This window comes from Zootoca vivipara, chromosome 11 (genome assembly GCF_965207765.1).
Source record: "Zootoca vivipara chromosome 11, rZooViv2.hap1.1, whole genome shotgun sequence".
Lineage (NCBI taxonomy): Eukaryota > Metazoa > Chordata > Lepidosauria > Squamata > Lacertidae > Zootoca > Zootoca vivipara.
In genome coordinates this window covers 55,435,805-55,457,700 of record NC_142594.1, presented here as the reverse complement: position 1 = coordinate 55,457,700, position 21,896 = coordinate 55,435,805, and the positions used below count along the sequence as shown (strand labels likewise).

General features: G+C 46.3%; 1 protein-coding gene across 1 annotated transcript; it reads right to left on the bottom strand.

Moving 5' to 3' along the window:
* Nucleotides 1-8,584: 8,584 nt before the first annotated feature.
* Nucleotides 8,585-14,482, bottom strand: LOC118092162 (cathelicidin-3-like). Its single transcript, XM_035129948.3, has 4 exons — nucleotides 13,989-14,482; nucleotides 12,079-12,180; nucleotides 11,019-11,102; nucleotides 8,585-8,862 (listed from the first exon to the last, which is right to left on the bottom strand). The coding sequence occupies exons 1-4, from the start codon at nucleotides 14,157-14,159 to the stop codon at nucleotides 8,770-8,772; spliced, it is 450 nt and encodes a 149-aa protein (XP_034985839.1). The 5' UTR covers nucleotides 14,160-14,482; the 3' UTR covers nucleotides 8,585-8,769.
* Nucleotides 14,483-21,896: the final 7,414 nt, after the last annotated feature.

Genomic DNA, 21,896 nt, shown 5'->3' with positions numbered 1-21,896 from the left:
GGTTTCCGCCGATGCCTCCGCCGCCCACCACCATCAACCTTGACACCCGCCACTCTGGGTGCCCCAGGAGGCGTCACACGATACGCGGGTGCGCGGATCATAGACTTGAAGATTCGGAAGGGACACCGAGGGTCATCCAGTTCAACCCCCTGCAATGCAGGAATTTCAGCTAAAGCATCCATGACAGCCTGGATAGCTCAGGTGGTTAGAGCATGGCGCAGATAACGGCCAGGCTTTGGAGGTTCGATGCCCCTATGGCGCAGCTGCATATTCTTGCATTGCAGTGGGTTGGACTAGATGACCCTGGGGTCCCTTCCAGCTTTACAATTCTACGATCTATGACAGGTGAGAGCCCACCACCTCCCCAGGGAGACCGTTCCCTCCTCAAACAGCTTTTACTGTCAGAAAGTTCTTCCTGATCTATCAGGAATCTCCTTTCTTGCCACTTGAAGCCATGAGTTCGGGTCCTGCCCTCCAAAGCAGGAGAAAACAAGCCCCTCCCACACTTCCATGTCACAGCACTGATGCTGGGGTTTCTTTCTTTTTATTGTGTGTGTTGTTTTTCATGTCCTACACCCTCCTTGGATCTTTTGGAAAAGGGCAGTACTGTATACAAACTGAATAAATAAAGAATATAAATAACAATGCTAGAAGTCTCTGAGCCAAGACGGGTGAACTGGAGTGTTTGGTCTCAGAGGGTGGAATTAAAATAGAGAGCATAACAGAATCCTGGTGGAATGGCAAGTGTTACAAGAATTCTAAGGTCTCAAATATAGAATAAATGTTCATAAATGTACAAGGCAAAGACGTTGTCGTTTAGTCGTGTCCGACTCTTCGTGACCCCATGGACGAGAGCACCCAGGCACTCCTGTCTTGCACTAGGTTTGTCATTGCTTTCCTCCCAAGAAGCAGGCGTCTTTTAATTTCGTGACTGCTGTCACCATCTGCAGTGATCGTGGAACCCAAGAAAGTAAAAATCTCTCACTGGCAAAGACATAAGTATATAAACCACGTGTCTGAAAAAGTACAGGAGAACCATCCTGAAGCCATTTTGTCTCTCCCAAATTGACCTCGAATATTTTTCTGCAAGGAGGAAGGATATGGGGAAAGCTTTCCAATTGTCTTTGGACTGTAGGGGCTTACACTTCCCTGTAAATACAGTCTGGCAAGTATCTGTTAAGCTGAGCACCATATGCGTAAGAGATTCAGGAACGAAGTATTTACCATCTCAAAGGAATGGCCAGGCTACCCAGAAAATGGCATTATCAGGTATCCTGGCAGACAGGAGAGAAGCAACACACTCAAATTTCTGCTGGAGACCGCCTCCTTCTGCAATGTATTATGATGTTTTGGGGAGGGTGGTCTTGGGCTACAGAGTCAAAAGTCTATACAGTATATATATATAGGGGCTTGCGCACCATTGTTTGGGGTTCTCCTCCTTCCTGCGTGTGGTGAGTGGGGAACCAGTTGCAACAGTTTATTTCAGGCTTACTAGCTGCTTTGCTTTCAATATACTTTAGTTGACCTCTGCTTCCTCTCCCAGTAGTGATATATACTTTAGTTGAAATTAAAAGACGCCTGCTTCTTGGGAGGAAAGCAATGACAAACCTAGACGGCATCTTAAAAAGCAGAGACATCACCTTACTGACAAAGGTCCGTATAGTTCAAGCTATGGTTTTCCCAGTAGTGATGTATGGAAGTGAGAGCTGGACCATAAAGAAGGCTGATCGCCGAAGAATTGATGCTTTTGAATTATGGTGCTGGAGGAGACTCTTGAGAGTCCCATGGACTGCAAGAAGATCAAACCTATCCATTCTTAAGGAAATCAGCCCTGAGTGCTCACTGGAAGGACAGATCCTGAAGCTGAGGCTCCAATACTTTGGCCACCTCATGAGAAGAGAAGACTCCCTGGAAAAGACCCTGATGTTGGGAAAGATAGAGGGCACTTAGGAGAAGGGGACGACAGAGGACGAGATGGTTGGACAGTGTTCTCGAAGCTATGAACATGAGTTTGGCCAAACTGCGGGAGGCAGTGGAAGACAGGAGTGCCTGGCATGCTCTGGTCCATGGGGTCACGAAGAGTCGGACACGACTAAACGACTAAACAACAGCAGCTGCTTTGCTTTCAATATACTTTAGTTGACCTCTGCTTCCTCTCCCACCGATTGGAATTTCCTGAGGGACTCTATACGGGCTCTAGAGGGAATTCCATAAGGGAATTAGAGGTATTTTTCTTAAAACACAAGGAAGGACATGCCATTTTCTTCAGTGAGAGGTCTTAAAAACATGTTTTTGGGTGTGAGGGATTCAGATCGATTCCATCTTTATTTAATAACATTAAAATATTACAGAAAAGAGAGAGAAAGAGATAAATAACCCATGACAAAACAGAACAAATCAAACACAAATTATAACACACAATATAAAGCAATATAAAACATAAACAACAGCATAAAAGAAAAAATATATAAAAACAATTTTTTTGACTCCCTATTGTTTGTACATTGCTTCCTTTTTTATTTTAGCCTTACTTGCTTATCTAAATTGTTGTTTTAACTTAATTTGCTTATCTAAACTATAAATTACATTGTTTCTATACATTTCCCTGTATATGCTTCAATTTAAGCAAATCACCAATTCGATATTTATACCTTCTTTAATCAGATAATCCTCTACATATTTCCATTCAGCTTTACATTTCTGCTTGGGTATATTTCTGATCGCTGCCGTCATTTTGGCTGAATTCATGAATTCCACCCATTTTTCCTGCCATTCAAGGATCGTCGGTATTTTCTCTCCCTTCCAATTTTGTGCAATGAGAAGCCTAGCTGCTGCACATGCATATAAAAGTATATTTTTTTCTATTTTCTGGGAAATTTTCCAGCACCATAGTTCATAAGAATATTTCAGGTTTCTTTTTGAATGTAATTTTTAACATCCTTTTTAATTTTTCATATACTTTGTTTGAGAATTCATATATTTTAGCACAGGGGTGACCAACTCCGAAGAGACTGTGATCTACGGTACTCACAGAGTTAAAAACTGGCAGTGATCTACCCCCTTTTGGGGGGGTTCAGGTCAAAGTTGTTAAGCTTTTTTTAGGGAGGAGGAAAGCCCCATTTTTAGGGGTTCAGGTCAAAGTTGTTGAGCTTTTCTGAGGTGGGAGGAAAGCCCTCTTTTTGGGAGGTGAAGGGCTAAAATGTTGAGCATTTTTTAGGGGAGCCAAAGTTCTTGAGCTTCTTTGGGGGGGGGGGAGCCAGTGATCTACCAGTGATCTACCACAGGCGTCCAGTGATCTACCAGCAGATCACGATCTACCTGTTGGACATGCCTGTTTTAGCACATTGCCACCAGCAATGATAATAATTGCCTGTTTTATCCTGACATTTCCAGCATTTGTTTGAGTTGGTTTTATATATTTTAGCCAATTTTTCTGGTGTTAGGTGCCACCTGTAAACTAGCTTCATCTTGTTTTCTTTTACCCCTGTGCATGCTGTGAATCTCATTCTGTCTTTCCATAATCTATCCCATTGGTTACTATAGATAGGTCACCGTCTCCCTATATCTTGTGCCCATTTTATCATGGTGCCCTTCACCTCCATATTCTTGAGTTCCCACTCTAATAAATATTCATATAATTTCGCTAATGGTTTATTCATATTTTCGATCAGCGACTCTTGTAATTTTGACTTATTCTCTAAGAACCCGACCTCTTTCTGTTTTTTGAAAAGTTCAAGCACTTTTATTATTATTATTATTATCGGATTCAGATCTATTGTTTTTGTGATTGAGCAATGTTTAGCTTGGTGAGTCTATGTTTGATTTAAAAGTGCTTGAACTGCTCTTGGAAAGCAAAGAATTTTAATTTTACCTTCTGAAAACATCAGGTAATACTAAATAATTGCTGTTGGCATCTGTGCCTCGAGAGACAGTGGAGTGTGCCTCTGGGGTGAACTGAAAGTGTTACATTAGCAGCACTGGAGTGACCTAGCTGGGGTGCAAGCCTGGGCAGTGTGTCTGGAGGTCCTGGGCTGCCCAGATGACAAGACCCCCCTCTCGGCCTCGCTGATGGGGTCCAAAGGAAAGCAGAGCAAGGCCCTGGGCACCCAGCTGAGCTGCAGGAGTTGCCGGAAGGAGGCGTACATCCAACCATGTTAGGGACTCCACTCTGGATTTGTGTAGGGCATGGATAGGCAAACTAAAGCCCGGGGGCCGGATGTTGCTCAAACGCCTTTTCAATCTGGCCCATGGACGGTCCGGGAATCGGCGTGTTTTTACATGAGTAGAATGTGTTCTTTTATTTAAAATGCATCTCTGGGTTATTTGTGGGGCCTGCCTGGTGTTTTTACATGAGTAGAAGGTGTGCTTTTATTTAAAGTGCATCTCTGGGTTATTTGTGGGGCCTGCCTGGTGTTTTTACATGAGTAGAAGCTGTGCTTTTATTTAAAATGCATCTCTGGGTTATTTGTGGGGCCTGCCTGGTGTTTTTACATGAGTAGAAGGTGTGCTTTTATTTAAAATGCATCTCTGGGTTATTTGTGGGGCATGGGAATTCGTTCTCCCCCCCACCCCCCAAAAAATAGTCTGGCCCCCCACAAGGTCTGAGGGACAGTGGACCGGCCCCCTGCTGAAAAAGTTTGCTGACCCCTGGTCTTACTTAGGGTTTACTCCTGAGCATTTTTCTTCTGCCAAAGGTATCCTTCAAGAGGTTTGGATCAGAGTTTTCCTTCTAGATGGGCTCCCTTCCCAGGTGGACGAGCCCCACCTGCCCCTCACTTCCCAGAAACCGCCTTGTTGACTGTCAGACCCACTCTTGGTCTCCAATCTGCTGGAGTCCAAGTTTCCATCTTTCTCTTTATAGGGCTAGGAAATCCTTGGCCCTCCAGATGTTGCCAAACTACAAGCCACTTGGCCCCCAGCCAGCATGACCAATGGTCAGGGAGGATGGGAGCTGCAGTTCAGCAACATCTAGAGCAGCGGTCCCCAAACTTACCCGGCTTCGGGCCGGATGCTCACTGCGCCGATTGCGTAGTGGGCCGGAGGGTGGGGGAGAGCGCGGCTGTGCATGCCCATGCGCATGCACAAATGCTATTTCTGGTACACTCCTGACCTGGAAAGCGCTGGAAATAGCTTGTGCACATGTGCAGAAGCCTCCTCCGACCCAGAAGTACACCGGAAATGATGCTTGCGCTTGTGAACAAGCTATTTCTGTCGCTTTTCCGGGTCGGAAGTCGGCAGCCGCGCCGCACCGCACCAGTAAGAGCGGGCGGCGGCAGCGGGTGTTCCCGTCGGCCGCATAAAAGAGCCTTGGGGGCCGTATGTGGCCCCCGGGCCGTAGTCTGGGGACCCCTGATCTAGAGGACCAGATGATCCCAGAACCTGATTTATTTATTGATTAATAAAACTTCAATGGAAATATGTTGTCGCTTTCTAGAATGACCTCCAGGTGTCGCCATAAGCCCACCTCTTAAACGGAGCTTCTGCTGGCCTTATCCCTTGAAAATTGCCAGCTGATTTTTCCAAGGAGCGCAGCTCTGCTTTTAACAGCTGCACGAGAGGGAATCCAGCTTTGCCCATCCTAATGTTGCACCTGCCCAAATTCCCCATAAGAAAGAGAGTCTGCGTCATCTTTGAACTGCAGAATCAATACCAAAGCAAAAAACCATCTGGGTTCTATAAGCATAGCTGCCAAGTTTTCCCTTTTCTCACGAGGAAGCCTATTCAGCATAAGGGAATTTCCCTTAAAAAAAGGGATAACTTGGCAGCTATGTCTGTAAGGGAGAGTAGGGCTTGTATGTTAGTGGAAGAAGGTTGAGTTGGCTGTTTGTTTCTCCCTCCCATCTGCCCAGGAATTGTAGTGAGGCCTCGTGCCTGGCATGAGTCAAGCCATGGATTAGAGCAAAGCAGAAAATCCCTCTGCACTTTCTCAGAGGCACAGAGCTATCAAAGCCAAGGTTTGTACCCACCCCACCCCCTAAACAAAATGCAATGGGGATCTCCTCATTGCCACAGAAGAAATAGTGAGAAGTTCCAGGTTCCCTGTGGATGTGAGAATACCAGAGACTTGCAGTGGCTTTTTGGGGATGAGGGGGGCTGGTGTTTAGATTTGCTTTACAGTGGTACCTTGGTTCTCAAACTTAATCTGTTCCTGAAGTCCGTTCCAAAACCAAAGCGTTCCAAAACCAAGGCACGCTTTCCCATAGAAAGTAATGCAAAACGGGTTAATCTGTTCCAGACTTTTAAAAACAACCCCTAAAACAGCAATTTAACATGAATTTTACACTCTAATGAGTCCATTGATCTATAAAATGAAAGCCACAATCAATGCACTGTACTATAAAATAAACAAGACAGTATTGTAGATGATGAAAATTAAAATTAATTTTTTTTTCTTACTTGCTCCAATCATAGTCATGATTTGGAGGGGGGACTTTTATCTATTTCTGCAGTCACACAATCAAACAACCAATCAGCTGAAGTGGGTTCCACACGGTCACAAAAACAAATTAACCGAAAAAGCCTCAAAAACAAAAACGCAAAATAAATAGCAAAACCAAAAGCACCAAATACAGTGGTACCTTGGTTCTCAAACTTAATCCGTTCTGGAAGTCTGTTTGACTTCTGAAATGTTCAAAAACCAAGGTGCGGCTTCTGATTGGTGCAGGCGCCCTGGAAACAATAGTCGCAGCCGCATCGGACGTTCGGCTTCCGAAAAACGTTCAAAAGCCGGAACACTTACTTCTGGGTTTTCTGTGTTTGGGAACCAAGCCGTTTGAGAACCAAGGTACCACCGTATTTACAAATATAAAGGCAGGACATTAGATGAAGGGAGACTATCAGTTACCCTCAGGGAGAGGACATGTAAACCTCAAGATGCTTTCAGTTAGCATCTTATTTGAGCACAGTGGAGGGGAAAAATGGGTGCGAGGTAGATGCTAAAGTTAAAGGGAAGCAATTATAGAATGGAAGATTGGGAGGGTGGTCTGGGTTGCTGGAGGCCAGGGCGGGGGTGGGATGAAAGAAATATATAATTATAATTAGGACGGATTAACAAGGTCTGAACTGGAAAGGCTTAAGGAATGAGATGTGGTTTAGCTGGAATTATAATTTAGGACGAGAGGTGGGAAGGGAGTTTATAATTTAATATATCAGATGGGATAGAAATAATAGTTTAGCATATTTTTGGAATATTTTAAGGGAAAAATTAGAGGTTAAGTAGAAATAAATAATGAGTCAATGATTAAATAATGTGAATTATATCAATAGTGGATGAATGGCAGAAGAAGTTGATAGAATATATGGAATTGTCTGGGGTAACCGGGAGGCTTCGAGATCGGAGTGAAGAAACAGTGGAAGAAGACTGGAAGAAATTTAGAGTTTATTTAAAGAATAAGCATATAACAGAGTAGAACCAATGGAAGTGAAGGAGATACAAGGAGGTTGTAGATAATAACAAGTTAAGAAATAAGTATTGTTAGAAGTAGTTATAGGTATGTAGAAAGAAATGGAATAGTAGAGAAGGTAAATATCAAGGATGATAAGATATAGAATTAAGTCAATTTTTAAGTAAAGTTAGTTGTTTAATATGATTTTGAAATTACTAAAAGGGATTTACATTGTAACACAGAAGGAGGAGGAACGAGGAAGTCATTAGATGAGATAAAAAGTGAGACTATGAAATAAGATTTTTTTAATTTTTTTGTATTTTGGTGTTTTTGTATTTTGAATGTCTTTTTGCTGTTGTTATTTTTGTTGTATTTGTTGTCTGTTATAAACATATTTGAGCACAGTGGTCCTTGATTATTATCCCCATGGATATAAAATAAAAAAATTCTTTCAGTAGCACCTTAAAGACCAACTAAGTTTTTATTTTGGTATGAGCTTTCGTGTGCATGCACACTTCTTCAGATACAGTGAATATGGATATGTTTGACTCTCTGACTGACACGAATCTGCTGCAGAGCCAGACACAGAGAGGAGGGGAACTCAGGTCTTCCAGGGAGGGTGTCCTGGCCCTTCTCCACTGGACAGAGAAGTCGAGGTCACAGCCAGATTTTGTCTGCGTTATTTGTTCATTGTAATCAGTTCCAGTCGAAAACTTCTGGAGAACATCCGAGTAGGAAAAGTTGGCTGGGAGACCATGCTGCGAGTCGAAACAGCAGACTGCAGCCACTGTATGACCACAATAGAAGAAGAAGAAGAGTTTGGATTTGATATCCCGCTTTATCACTACCCAAAGGAGTCTCAAAGCGGCTAACGTTCTCCTTTCCCTTCCCCCCCCCAACAAACACTCTGTGAGGTGGGTGGGGCTGAGAGACTTCAGAGAAGTGTGACTAGCCCAAGGTCATCCAGCAGCTGCATGTGGAGGCGCGAACCTGTTTCCCCATATTACGAGTCTTCCGCTCTTAACCACTACACCACACTGGCTCTCACATGTAAATGTCCGAATGAGGGAAGATGTAGGAATCTGCAGATCTGTGTTTGCACTTCTGACTTTCAACTTGAGCCTTAATTTGTGCAACCGCTAATATCTGTTGCAACTGGGCACAGCCTATGAAGTAAATGAACTAGAGACAGTAAAAGATCAGAATCCATATATTTTTAATATTCTGTTGCAACTGAGTTTGGGAGACGGCAGCGGCATAAGCAAAAACAAGATCTACAAAGGGGAGCTAGATTTCTAAGGCTTGCCTTCTTCCTCATCCTGTGCTTAGGGAATCCTCAGGGTTTCTGCTCTTCTTGGCCCGTCCTGGATGACGTCTTTTTCCGTTAATTATTATTGTTATTGCCCCAGAATTTAAACCCTCTGCCGATTCCCCTCAGGAGTCTGCCGAGAAATCGAAATCTGGTGACAGGTGTAGGCTGGCAAGAAGACATAAATGCAGAATGTTAGCCTGGGACACCAGCGGTAGAGCATATTGGGCTAGGGCTGGGGAAAGACTTGTGCCTGAATGTGTTGACTTGAATTCCTCTAGCGGCACCTAAGATTGCAAGCACAGACCCTCCAAGTGTCCCTATTTTCCAGGGACAGCCCCAGATTTACAGAAGCCCAGTTCCAGTTTCTGATTCTATAATGTCCCGCTTTTCCTTAGGACGACCCTTTTTTCATTGCAGAAATGTTGGAGGGTAGAGCTAGGATGTCGAAGGAGAAAATAGAATTCATGGAACGGCGACTGTGTGTACAATCTGGAATTATCTCAGAAGAAATGACTATAATACTTTCGGGGGTGGAAGATGGGTGGGATGGAAATATAGAAAGTGGAAGATGAAGCTTTCTAATTGACGAGGATAGAAGGCCATGATAACAGGAAATGGAACTGGAAGCAAGGGGTGTGGAAGAATGTCTACATAACTCAGAATTCATAATGGATATTGTCATCATCATCATCATCATCATACCCCGGCCATCTGGCTGGGTTGCCCTAGCCACTCTGAGCGGCTTCCAACACACACACACAAATGATAATAAAACTTCAAACATTAATAGTAACAATCAGATCCTATATAAAAAGTCTCAATAACTTTAAAATAAACAACTTATACCAAATAAAGCAATATGCAATAATCCATTAGAATCCAAAAGTAAGCACTAACATTAAACATCAGCAAGTAATAGGTAATTAAACGGTTTACACTTCTTACAATAAAGAATTACTCCTCTATAATCAATAAAAAATAGCAGCAAATCGCAATACATAATTATATAAACACCTTAGACACTCTTGGGCTGGGAGTGCTGTTTGTGTGTTTGTGTTGTTGCGTTGGTTTTTATGTATCTTCATTTTAGTTTTTGCAGTGATTTATGTGGAAATCGTTTGGTTTGGTTCCGTATTTTTTTTAATGTCCCTATTTTCTAGGCAGGGCCGTCTCTAGGCCCGGGTCTGGTGGCGCGGGGTGCCAGGTCACCAGGGGCGCCGCTGCGCCCGCGGAGAGGCGCGGCGGAGGTGGCCCCAGGTGCCCCTCTCAGCTGTTCAGCGGCTTCAGGCCGCTCTCCGGAGGCGCGCGGGCCTGGGGCCGCCTCTGCCGCGCGCAGTGGCGTCACAACAGGGGGCAGGCAGCGCCCCCTGGCCCAGAGCCGGCCCTACGGCCAGGCTGGGTGGCACAGGGCGCTGGCCCTCCAGGTGGCAGCCGCGCTGTGCGCTGTGTGCTGGCCCTCCAGGCGGCAGCCGCGCTGTGCGCTGTGCCCCTCACCCGCTGCGCTGGGAAACGGGGCAGGGGGCGCCGGAGGGATCCGTCGCGCCAGGGCGCCAGGTATGCTGAAGACGGCTCTGTTTCCACGGACAGCCCCGGATTTACAGAAGCCGTGCCGGTTTCTGATTTGATCCTAGAACGTCCCGCTTTTCCTTAGGAGAAATGTTGGAGGGTCTGGAGTTACGCACCCCCAGTGCGAAGGAGATAAGTAACTAGACAGCCTTCAGAAGACATCTAAAGGCAGCCCTGTATAGGGAAGTTGTTCAATGTTCAATGGGAGGCGGGTGGCGCTGTGGGTTAAACCACAGAGTCTAGGGCTTGCCGATCAGAAGGTCGGCTGTTCAAATCTCCGTGATGGGGTGAGCTCCCATTGCTTGGTCCCAGCTCCTGCCAACCTAGCAGTTCAAAAGCACGTCAAAGTGCAAGTAGATAAATAGGTACTGCTCCGGCGGGAAGGTAAACGGCGTTTCCGTGTGCTGCTCTGGTTCGCCAGAAGCGGCTTTGTCATGCTGGCCACATGACCCGGAAGCTGTACGCCGGCTCCCTCAACCAGTAAAGCGAGATGAGTGCCACAACCCCAGAGACGGTCACGACTGGACCTAATGGTCAGGGGTCCCCTTACCTTTACCTTTATACGGAAGCCGCCTAGAGTTGCTGGGGCAACCCAGTTAAATGGGGCAGAGTATGAATAATTATTATTATTATGGAATAGGACGTCCCTATTTTGATCGGAGAAATGTCGGAGGCTTTCCTATCCTGCCCCCTTGGATAGGAAACTGCTGCTCTCTCTTGCCAGCCACTTGGCATTATCCGAATGGAAAACTTACCTTCCGAACCGCTGCATCGCAGGTGATGACGGTAACAGAATTTGCCTGCTGGTTAGAGAAGTACCCAGAGCAATCTTTCACCAGCTGTGAAGATAAGCGGAAAGGATTAATCCTCTGGGCAGCAATCCTTTTCAGAGGCACCCTCTGCTAAGAACCTGGTGCTCTCCAGGTGTTCTGAACTACAACTCCCCAGTCCGGCTGGGACTGATGCAAGTTGTAGTCTGACATACCTGGTGGGCAAAGGCTGGCCAACCAAACCCTGGGCAGCAAGGGGCAATTGCTGTTTTTTTGTGAATTCAACCTGATTTGTTTGCAGAGAGGTTAGATGACGGCTACATTCATACCATACCGTTAAATAGGGCCGGCCCACCTATAAGGCGAGGGCAACAGATCCCGGTATCAATCTTTCTTCCTCCCTTGTTCCTTTTTTATTTTATTGATGCAACAAAAAAGAAGAAAGCAAAAATACAAAAATGCAAACAAGAATAACAATAAACACTAAATTTTCTTAACAAACAGTAAAGCATAAATTGGTCTTAGAACTATAGACCCGACCTCCCGTCTATTCCTTATTTCAATTTTGTATAACTTGTTGCCAATACACACTTTTATCATAATTTAACTTACTCTTAATATATCTGCACTCTCATGTCTAACTTGCAACTTATTACTGAAGTTCCTCAAATGCTGCAACAGAGTTTAAACTACTGTAATTATATTTCAAATATACTTTAAAAACCTCCCAGTTTGAAACAAATTCCTGTTTTGGTTTATTCTTTATTTTTTCTGATAGAAGACCATCTAATTCCGCATATTCTGTCCACTTTTGGATCCATTCATGAACAGAGGGAATTTCAGTCCCATTTTGCGGCGGCGAGAACTCTTGTTGAATTTTTTGCGGAATTCCAGCCTCCCCCTGACACAAACCTGAGATTCAGGGAAGGGGGAGAACAGGGTTTCCAGGCAGGCTTGTCTTGAGCCACCAAAACCAGTTATTTTGTTAACGGGGAACGGAAAGAACGTGTTGTAATGGCTTTCATCTGCCTCAGCAGTTCCTTACCCCCTCAGGTTTGAAGTCGCATAGCTCCCACACTACCGAGGTTGGGCACACCGTCTCTTGAATGGTGAAGTTCAGCGGCTGAAGATTTCCAGAGCTTGAATTCTGAGCAGAAAAATTCAAAGCGTAATGAGAGCCACGGCATTGTAGTGGTTAGAATGTGAGAACAGGACTTGGGGAGTCTGGGTTCAAATCCCCACTCGGCCACGAAGCTCACTGGGGTGACCTTGGGGCCAACCATTGTCTTCACTCAGACTAACCTACCTCACAGGGTTGTTGTTGAGGAGGGGGAGAACCACCTATGTCACATCAAGCTCAGGGCCGTCTTAAGCGGGTCGGGCGCCGTGGGGCCGTGGTGCACGGATCGCTCCGGCGCCCCCGCCCCGTTTCTTCCCGCGGCTGGTGGGCGGGCGCAGCGCGCAGCGTGGTTTCCGCGCAGCTTTGCTGTGCAGCACCCCCCTGCCGACCCGGCGCCCTGGCGCCCTGCGCCACCCAGCCTACCCCTAGAGCCGGCCCTGATCAAGCTCCTTGGAAAGAAAGGTGGGATATATAAACTAAGAAAATAAGTAACAGGCGCAGCATGCCAGGCATGAGGAAGTTTGTCTTTGGATCTGTCCCTCAGCGGGAGAGCACCTGCTTGGATAATAATAATAATAATAATAATAATAATAATAATAATAATAATTTATTATTTCTACCCCGCCCATCTGGCTGGGTTTCCCCAGCCACTCTGGGCAGCTCCCAACAGAACACTAAAGAGTTTTTTTATTCCCCTCCAGTGTAACAGTGTAACGGGTACCCAATTAAAGCTGAATGTTGGAAGAATGGAGGAAAGAAAGAGTTCTTTCACAAAGTGCATAGTTAAACTATGGAACTCCCTCCCACTGGAGGCAGCAATGGCCAGCAACTTAAGGTAAAGGGACCCCTGAACATTAGGTCCAGTCATGACAGACAGTGGGGTTGCGGCGCTCATCTCGCTTTATTGGCCAAGGGAGCTGGCGTACAGCTTCCAGGTCATGTGGCCAGCATGACAAAGCCGCTTCTGGCAAACCAGAGCAGCACACGGAAACGCTGTTTACCTTCCCGCTGGAGCGGTACCTATTTATCTACTTGCACTTTGACGTGCTTTCGAACTGCTAGGGGGGCAGGAGCAGGGACCGGGCAACAGGAGTTCACCCCGTTACGGGGATTCAAACCGCCGACCTTCCGATCGGCAAGCCCTAGGCTCAGTGGTTTAACCCACAGCGCCCCCTGTCCCTGGCCAGCAACTTAGGAGTCCTTAAGAGAGCATTAGACAAATTCTACCGATGGCTACTAGCCAAGAAACCGCAGGAGGGGAGAGGACTTTTGTGCTCGAATCCTGCTTGCGGGTTTCCCACGGGCATCTGGTCAGCCACTGTGGGAACAGGATCCTGGACTCGATGGCCTGATCCAGCAGGCTCTTTTTTTGTTCCTAAGTGGGACCCAGGTGGCGCTGTGGCTAAACCACTGAGCCTAGGGCTTGCTGATCAGAAGGTCGGTGGTTCGAATCCCTGTGACGGGGTGAGCTCCCGTTGCTTGGTCCCAGCTCCTGCCAACCTAGCAGTTCGAAAGCACGTCAAAATGCAAGTAGATAAATAGGGACCGCTCCGCCGGGAAGGTAAACGGCGTTTCCATGTGCTGCTCTGGTTTGCCAGAAGCGGCTTTGTCATGCTGGCCACATGACCTGGAAGCTATACGCCGGCTCCCTCGGCCAATAATGCGAGAAGAGCGTGCAACCCCAGGATCGGTCACGACTGGACCTAATGGTCAGGGGTCCCTTTACCTTTACCTTTTTAAGTGGGAATAGTTATTTTCAGTCCTTGCTCTGAGCCATCATGTGCAGCAGAATTGGCTATGGACCCTCCCTCCCTCCCTCTCCCACCCTTACTCACCAATCTAGGAATCTGTGTTGCATCCAGGAGGCGGAAGGCATTTTGGACCTGGGGGCCTTGGTTGTAGAAGTAGATGGCCTGGGCAAGAGCCTCCTGGAAGCCCCCCAGAGTCCCCTGGGGTTGAGCCGTGGCCAGGCTGATCAGAAGCAGAATGCCCCAATAGCTCACCATTTTCAGACCTGGGTTCAAGGCTGGGGGTTTGTGAAGGCTGCCCTGCTGAGGATGCTGTTTTTATAGAGCCCCCGGCGGCTGCAGAGTCGTTGGCTCAGAGGGACCCAGGGAACGGGAGCTTCCTCAAACCTGTGGTTTCGCCCCCCCTTCCCCTCCCCACATTCATCTGCAGATCGATTGACCCATATTCAGACGTGGGCTGCAAACGGCAGAACCGTTATTTCAGCGTGGGGTTTTGTTGGAAGGGAGGCCGTTGGGTGTGGAACATTTTATTTCTATTTACGTTTTATTTACGGTATTTATTTTGTGTGGGTTTTACAATTTAGAATATTCATTTAGACAACCTTAAAATATCAATGACTTCCCTTCTTCGCTTTCCATGCTTCATTTTGCATATCACAAATCCCTGCATATTTTACATAAGGTAAAAGGTAAAGGGGCCCCTGACCATCAGGTCCAGTCGTGTCCGACTCTGGGGTTGCGGCGCTCATCTTGCTCTATAGGCTGAGGGAGCCGGCGTTTGTCCACAGACAGCTTCCGGGTCATGTGGCCAGCATGACAAAGCTGCTTCTGGCAAACCAGAGCAGCGCACGGCAACGCCGTTTGCCTTCCTGCCAGAGCGGTCCCTATTTATCTACTTGCACTTTGACGTGCTTTTGAACTGCTAAGTTGGCAGGAGCTGGGACCAAGCAAAGGGAACTCACCCCGTTGCAGGGATTTGAACCGCCGACCTTCTGATCAGCAAGCCCTAGACTCTGTGGTTTAACTCACAGCGCCACCTGGGTCCCTATTTTACATAAACTAAACCTTTATTACTTCCTCCAAAACTTATTTACACTGTTGAACTTATCTTAAGGCTGCCAATGTTTTCAAGTGTACACAATTCCCCCCATATATTCAATAAACATGTTCCAATCTTCTTTAAGCGTACTACGTTCTTCGTGTTCTTCTGTTCTATAAGTTAGATCCGCAAACTGCGCGTATTGATAGTGTGCTCAGCTTAACAGATACTTGCCAGACTGTATTTAAGGGAGGTGTGAGCCCCTACAGTCCAAAGACCATTGGAAAGCTTTTCCCATTTCCTTCCTCCTTGCAGAGAAATATTTCAGGTCAATTTGGGAGAGTCAAAATGGCCTTAGGACTGTTCTCCTGTACTATTTCAGACACGTGGTTTATATACGGTACAGTACTTATGTATGTCTTTGCCTTGTACATTTATGAACATTTATTCTATACTTGAGACCTTAGAATTCTTACAACAAATACATAAAGGCAGGGCCCAAAGGTGAAATTTCATTTGGAGGGGTGTGTGTGTGTGCGACCTGCAGAATGTTCTAGAAAACTAAATAATAATAATAATAATAATAATAATAATAAAATAAAAATAAAAATAAAAATAATAAATAATTTATCTATACCCCGCCCATCTGGCTGGGTTTCCCCAGCCACTCTGGGCAGCTTCCAACAGAAGAATAAAATAATCAATTGAAGATTAAAAGCCTCCCTAAACAGGGCTGCCTTCAGATGTCTTCTAAAAATCTGGTAGCTGTTTTTCTCTTTGACATCTGATGGGAGAGCGTTCCACAGGGTGGGTGCCACTACCGAGGAGGCCCTCTGCCTGGTTCCCTGTAACTTGGCTTCTCGCAACAAGGGAACCACCAGAAGGCCCTCAGCACTTCCTCAGTGTCCGGACAGAATGATGGGGGTGGAGACACTCCTTTAGGTATACTGGACCGAGGTCATTTAGGGCTTTAAAGGTCAGCACCAACACTTTGAATTGTGCTCAGAAACGTACTGGGAGCCAATGTAGATCTTTCAAGACTGGTGTTATGTGGTCTCGGCGGCCACTCCCAGTCTAGCTGCCGCATTCTGGATTAGTTGTAGTTTCCGGGTCACCTTCAAAGGTAGCCCCACGTAGAGCGCATTGCAGTAGTCCAAGCGGGAGATAACTAGAGCATGCACCACTCTGGTGAGACAATGTGCAGGCAGGTAGGGTCTCAGCCTGCGTACCAGATGGAGCTGATAGACAGCTGCCCTGGACACAGAATTGACTTGCGCCTCTATGGACAGCTGTGAGTCCAGAATTACTCCCAGGCTGCGCACCTGGTCCTTCAGGGGCACAGTTACCCCATTCAGGACAAGGGAGTGCTCCACACCTGCCCGCCTCCTGTCCCCCACAAACAAATATACAGTCAGGTACTTCCCTGACACGGTTGCAACATCCTATTCGGTTAGTGGGTATCCCACAGAACGAAGCCCCCCCCCTCCATATTGTGACAGTTGGGAAGGAGAAGTCCCCGTTCCTCTTTGGAAATTTCTCCAACGATATTGACAAGTGATCGTTTGGCAGAAAATCCTTGCGACAGGATTGCAAAGGGAAGGTGGTTGGTTGTGGTAAATAAAATGTCAAGTTTGCTGCTGAAGACCCCCAGCGATCAGCTCCCTATACCTTTGAGCAACAAACCAGTTATAAACTGTTTATTTCCGTCAGTATGCTGAAAGATTGTACAATATTAAGAAGTAAGAAGGCCTTGCTGGATCAGGCCAAGGGCTCTTCTAGTCCAGCATCCTGTTCTCACTGCGGCCACCCAGATGCCCATTATGGGAAACTTGCAAACAGGATTTGAACACAAGAGCCATCTCCCCTGCTGTGGTTTCCAGAAATTGGTATTCAGAAGCATTGCTGCCCATGACCGTTAGAATCAAATAACTGCAGAGTTGGAAGGGACCCTGAGGGTCATCTAGTCCAACCCCCTGCAATGAAGGAAACGTTTGCCCAAAGTGGGGCTCGAACCCACAACCCTGAGATTGAGCTATCAAGGATGTTCACTGAGGCAGAGAGCATAGTCATCATGCCTTATACAGTCATACCTCGGTTTAAGTACGCCTCGGTTTGAGTATTTTCAGTTTAAGTACTCCATGGACTGCCTGGAACGGATTAATCCACTTTCCATTACTTTCATAGAATCATAGAATCATAGAGTTGGAAGAGACCACAAGGGCCATCCAGTCCAACCCCCTGCCAAGCAGGAAACACCATCAAAGCATTCTTGACATATGCCTGTCAAGCCTCTGCTTGAAGACCTCCAAAGAAGGAGACTCCACCACACTTCTTGGCAGCAAATTCCACTGTCGAACAGCTCTTACTTTCAATGGGAAAGTTCGCTTCAGGTTAAGTACGCATCAGGTTAAGTACAGACTTCTGGAACCAATTGTGTTTGTAAACCGAGGTACCACTGTACTCCTACAAAAAGCCTTTAAACTGATGAGCATTTGCTGTTTGGACTTAAATGTCAGGGGTCCTTTACCTTTACCTTTACCTTTTTTTTTTACCGTAATCAACGGGACGCGGGTGGTGCTGTGGGCCAGAGTCGTTCGCAACTGGACTTAACTGTCAGGGGTTCTTTACCTTTACCTTTTTTTAAAAAAACCTTAATCCTGTGGAAAGCCATCGAATTAGATTTTAATTTGATCCTTGTTTTTAGGAGGTAATTTAATTATTGTTTGATTTTATACCAATGTTATATATTTGATGTTAGCCGCCTGGAGCCCTGAGCCTGGAGCCCGGTTTCAGCTGGGGAGGGAGGGCGGGATACAAATAAAAGTTGTTGTTGTTGTTGTTGTTGTTGTTGTTGTTGTTGTTGTTGTTGTTCCCTGTTTAGGGAAGCTTTTAATCTTTAAGAAATTAGTGTATTTTAATATTTCTGTTGGAAGCTGCCCAGAGTGGCTGGGGGAACCTGGCCAGATGGGCGGGGTATAAATAATAATGTTGTTGTTGTTGTTGTTGTTGTTGTTGTTGTTGTTGTTGTTGTCTGGTGGCTTTCACTGCCTCATGGGATTTGTAGTCCGCCACATGTAGAGACCACCATGTTGGCCAAGCAGATGCCTACAGGAAGCCCGTAAACAGCGTGTGAGCTCAACAGCTCTCTTCCCACTTGTGATTTCAGACGCATGCCGTCTCCGTCAGTGGCAGACCCTCCCTGGCGTCCCAATTTTCCAGGGACGGTCCTGGAATTCTGAATGCCATTCTGGCTTCTGATTTGATCTCTAAATGTCCCTCTTACGCCCGCCAGTGCTGCTGCAGCTGAGCTTGGGGGGGGAGGGTGAGCTGGGCATTTGTCCCAAGTGATGGTGGCAGTGGCAAGGCCCCATTGCCTCTCTTTGGCCGCCCCTGCTGGCCTCCTCCCTGGGCATCTCGTAGCAGCTGCTGGAGAGCAGGAAGAGGGGCTTCCACCACTGACTGGCAGCCCTGGGTAACTTGACAACCCTGAAGGGCAGGCAGAGGGCAGGACTGCCCTGGGGGAAAGAAAGGGGGAAGAGAGACGAGTGCAAGAAGTTTGCATTTTATTTTTTAAATGCTTTATGCATCTGTGTCTAATCTTGCCCCTTTCTAAAATTCTAAATATTTTGGTAAATATAAAAAAGGGGATTAAGAGATTTTCACAGGATGGTGGAGGGACTGTGTGCTGTGTCCCCTCGGCGAAGTGGGGGGGGGGACACTCACCCGTCTTTTGATAGGGTGGGGAGGACAAAAAAACGGAGGGGTTAGAATCATAGAATCATAGAGTTGGAAGAGACCACAAGGGCCATCCAGTCCAACCCCCTGCCAAGCAGGAAACACCATCAAAGCATTCCTGACAGATGGCTGTCAAGCCTCTGCTTAAAGACCTCCAAAGAAGGAGACTCCACCACACTCCTTGGCAGCAAATTCCACTGCTGAACAGCTCTTACTGTCAGGAAGTTCTTCCTAATGTTTAGGTGGAATTTTCTTTCTTGTAGTTTGAATCCGTTGCTCCGTGTCCGCTTCTCTGGAGCAGCAGAAAACAACCTTTCTCCCTCCTCTATATGACATCCTTTTATATATTTGAACATGGTTATCATATCACCCCTTAACCTTCTCTTCTCCAGGCTAAACATACCCAGCTCCCTAAGCCGTTCCTCATAAGGCATCGTTTCCAGGCCTTTGACCATTTTGGTTGCCCTCTTCTGGACACGTTCCAGCTTATCAGTATCCTTCTTGAACTGTGGTGCCCAGAACTGGACACAGTACTCCAGGTGAGGTCTGACCAGAGCAGAATACAGTGGTACTATTACTTCCCTTGATCTAGATGCTATACTCCTATTGATGCAGCCCAGAATTGCATTGGCTTTTTTAGCTGCTGCATCACACTGCTGACTCATGTCAAGTTTGTGGTCTACCAAGACTCCTAGATCCTTTTCACATGTACTGCTCTCAAGCCAGGTGTCTCCCATCCTGTATTTGTGCCTTTCAATTTTTTTGCCCAAGTGTAGTACTTTACATTTCTCCTTGTTAAAATTCATCTTGTTTGCTTTGGCCCAGTTGTCTAATCTGTTAAGGTCATTCTGAAGTGTGATTCTGTCCTCTGGGGTGTTAGCCACCCCTCCCAATTTGGTGTCATCTGCAAACTTGCTCAGGATGCCCTCAAGCCCATCATCCAAGTCATTGATAAAGATGTTGAACAAGACTGGGTCCAAGACAGAACCCTGTGGCACCCCACTAGTCACTACTCTCCAGGATGAGGAGGAGCCATTGATGAGCACCCTTTGTGTTCGGTCAGTAAGCCAGTTACAAATCCACTGAATGGTAGCATTGTCTAGCCCACATTTTACCAGCTTCTTTACAAGAATATCATGGGGCACCTTGTCAAAGGCCTTGCTGAAATCAAGATAGGCTACATCCACAGCGTTCCCTTCATCTACCAGGCTTGTAATTCTGTCAAAAAATGAGATCAGATTAGTCTGACATGACTTATTTTTCAGGAACCCATGCTGACTTTTAGTGATCACAGAGTTTCTTTCTAGGTGCTCACAGACTGTTTGCTTAATGATCTGCTCTAGAATCTTTCCTGGTATTGATGTCAGGCTGACTGGGCGGTAATTGTTTGGGTCCTCTCTTTTCCCCTTTTTGAAAATAGGGACAACATTTGCCCTCCTCCAGTCTGCTGGAACTTCGCCTGTTCTCCAGGAATTTTCAAAGATTATTGCCAGTGGTTCTGAAATCACCTCTGCCAGTTCTTTTAATACTCTTGGATGTAGTTCATCTGGCCCTGGAGACTTGAATACATCTAAACTAGCCAAGTATTCTTGTACTACCTCCTTAGTTATTCTGGGCTGTGTTTCCCCTGCTGAATCATCTGCTCCATATTCTTCAGGTCGGGCGTTGTTTTCTTTCTTGGAGAAGACTGAGGCAAAGAAGGCATTGAGGAGTTCTGCCCTTTCTCTGTCCCCTGTTTGCATTTCACCATCTTCTCCTCTGAGTGACCCCACTGTTTCCTTGTTTTTCCTTTTGCTACGGACATACCCATAAAAGCCCTTTTTGTTGCTTTTAACCTCTCTAGCGAGCCTGAGTTCATTCTGTGCTTTAGCTTTTCTGACTTTGTCTCTACACGTGCTGGCTATATGTTTGAATTCCTCTCTGGAGATTTCCCCCCTTTTCCATTTTTTGTACATATCCCTTTTAAATCTTAACTCAGTCAAAAGTTCTTTAGATAGCCAGCCTGGCTTCTTTAGGCACCTTCCATGTTTCCGTCTCATTTGAACATGGCTATCATATCACCCCTCAACCTTGTCTTCTCCAGGCTAAACATACCCAGCTCCCTAAGCCGTTCCTCATAAGGCATCGTTTCCAGGCCTTTGACCATTTTGGTTGCCCTCTTCTGGACACGTTCCAGCTTGTCAGTATCCTTCTTGAACTGTGGTGTGCAGAACTGGACACAGTACTCCAGGTGAGGTCTGACCAGAGCAGAATACAGTGGTACTATTACTTCCCTTGATCTAGATGCTATACTCCTATTGATGCAGCCCAGAATTGCATTGGCTTTTTTAGCTGCTGCATCACACTGCTGACTCATGTCAAGTTTGTGGTCTACCAAGACTCCTAGATCCTTTTCACATGTACTGCTCTCAAGCCAGGTGTCACCCATCCTGTATTTGTGCCTTTCATTTTTTTTGCCCAAGTGTAGTACTTTACATTTCTCCTTGTTAAAATTCATCTTGTTTGCTTTGGCCCAGTTGTCTAATCTCTTAAGGTCATTTTGAAGTGTGATTCTGTCCTCTGGGGTATTAGCCACCCCTCCCAATTTGGTGTCGTCTGCAAACTTGCTCAGGTTGCAGGAGGATCAGTTAGGGGGAGTGAGAAATGACCCTATTGTCAACTGAGGAATGTTGGACGGGATGCAGTGGAGGGAGAAGGTAGCCGTCAGGCCTGGTAGCCATTAGTAGGCCTGCCCTCCCACATCACTGCCCAGCTGTTAGGATGCTGTCAGTAAAATGTAAAGGTAAAGGTAAAGGACCCCTGGATAGTCAAAGGCGACTATGGGGTTTTTGGCGCTCATCTCGCTTTCAGGCCGAGGGAGCCAGCGTTTGTCCACAGACAGCTTTCTGGGTCATGTGGCCAGCAGGACTAAACCGCTTCTGGGGCAACGGAACACCGTGACGGAAACCAGAGCGCACGGAAACGCCGTTTACCTTTCTGCCACAGCAGTACCTGTTTATCTACTTGCACTGGTGTGCTTTCGAATTGCTAGGTTGGCAGGAACTGGGACAGAGGAATGGGAGCTCACACCATTGTGGGGATTTGACCTGCTGACTTTCTTATCGGCAAGCCCAAGGGGCTCTGTGGTTTAGACCACAGCCCCACCCAAGGAAAGTGTAAAGACAAGGACAAGTTTATTATTGTCCTTTTTTATTTCAATCTTTACAGAGAGAGGCTATAAC

Excerpts from the sequence above, each read along its gene's own strand:
- LOC118092162 (XM_035129948.3), bottom strand. The coding sequence starts at position 14,159 with ATGGTGAGCTATTGGGGCATTCTGCTTCTGATCAGCCTGGCCACGGCT. Across the intron at positions 12,181-13,988 it reads CAACACAGATTCCTAGATTG|AATTCAAGCTCTGGAAATCT; the intron begins GTGAGTAAGGGT and ends TTTTCTGCTCAG. Across the intron at positions 11,103-12,078 it reads GCGACTTCAAACCTGAGGGG|CTGGTGAAAGATTGCTCTGG; the intron begins GTAAGGAACTGC and ends TTATCTTCACAG.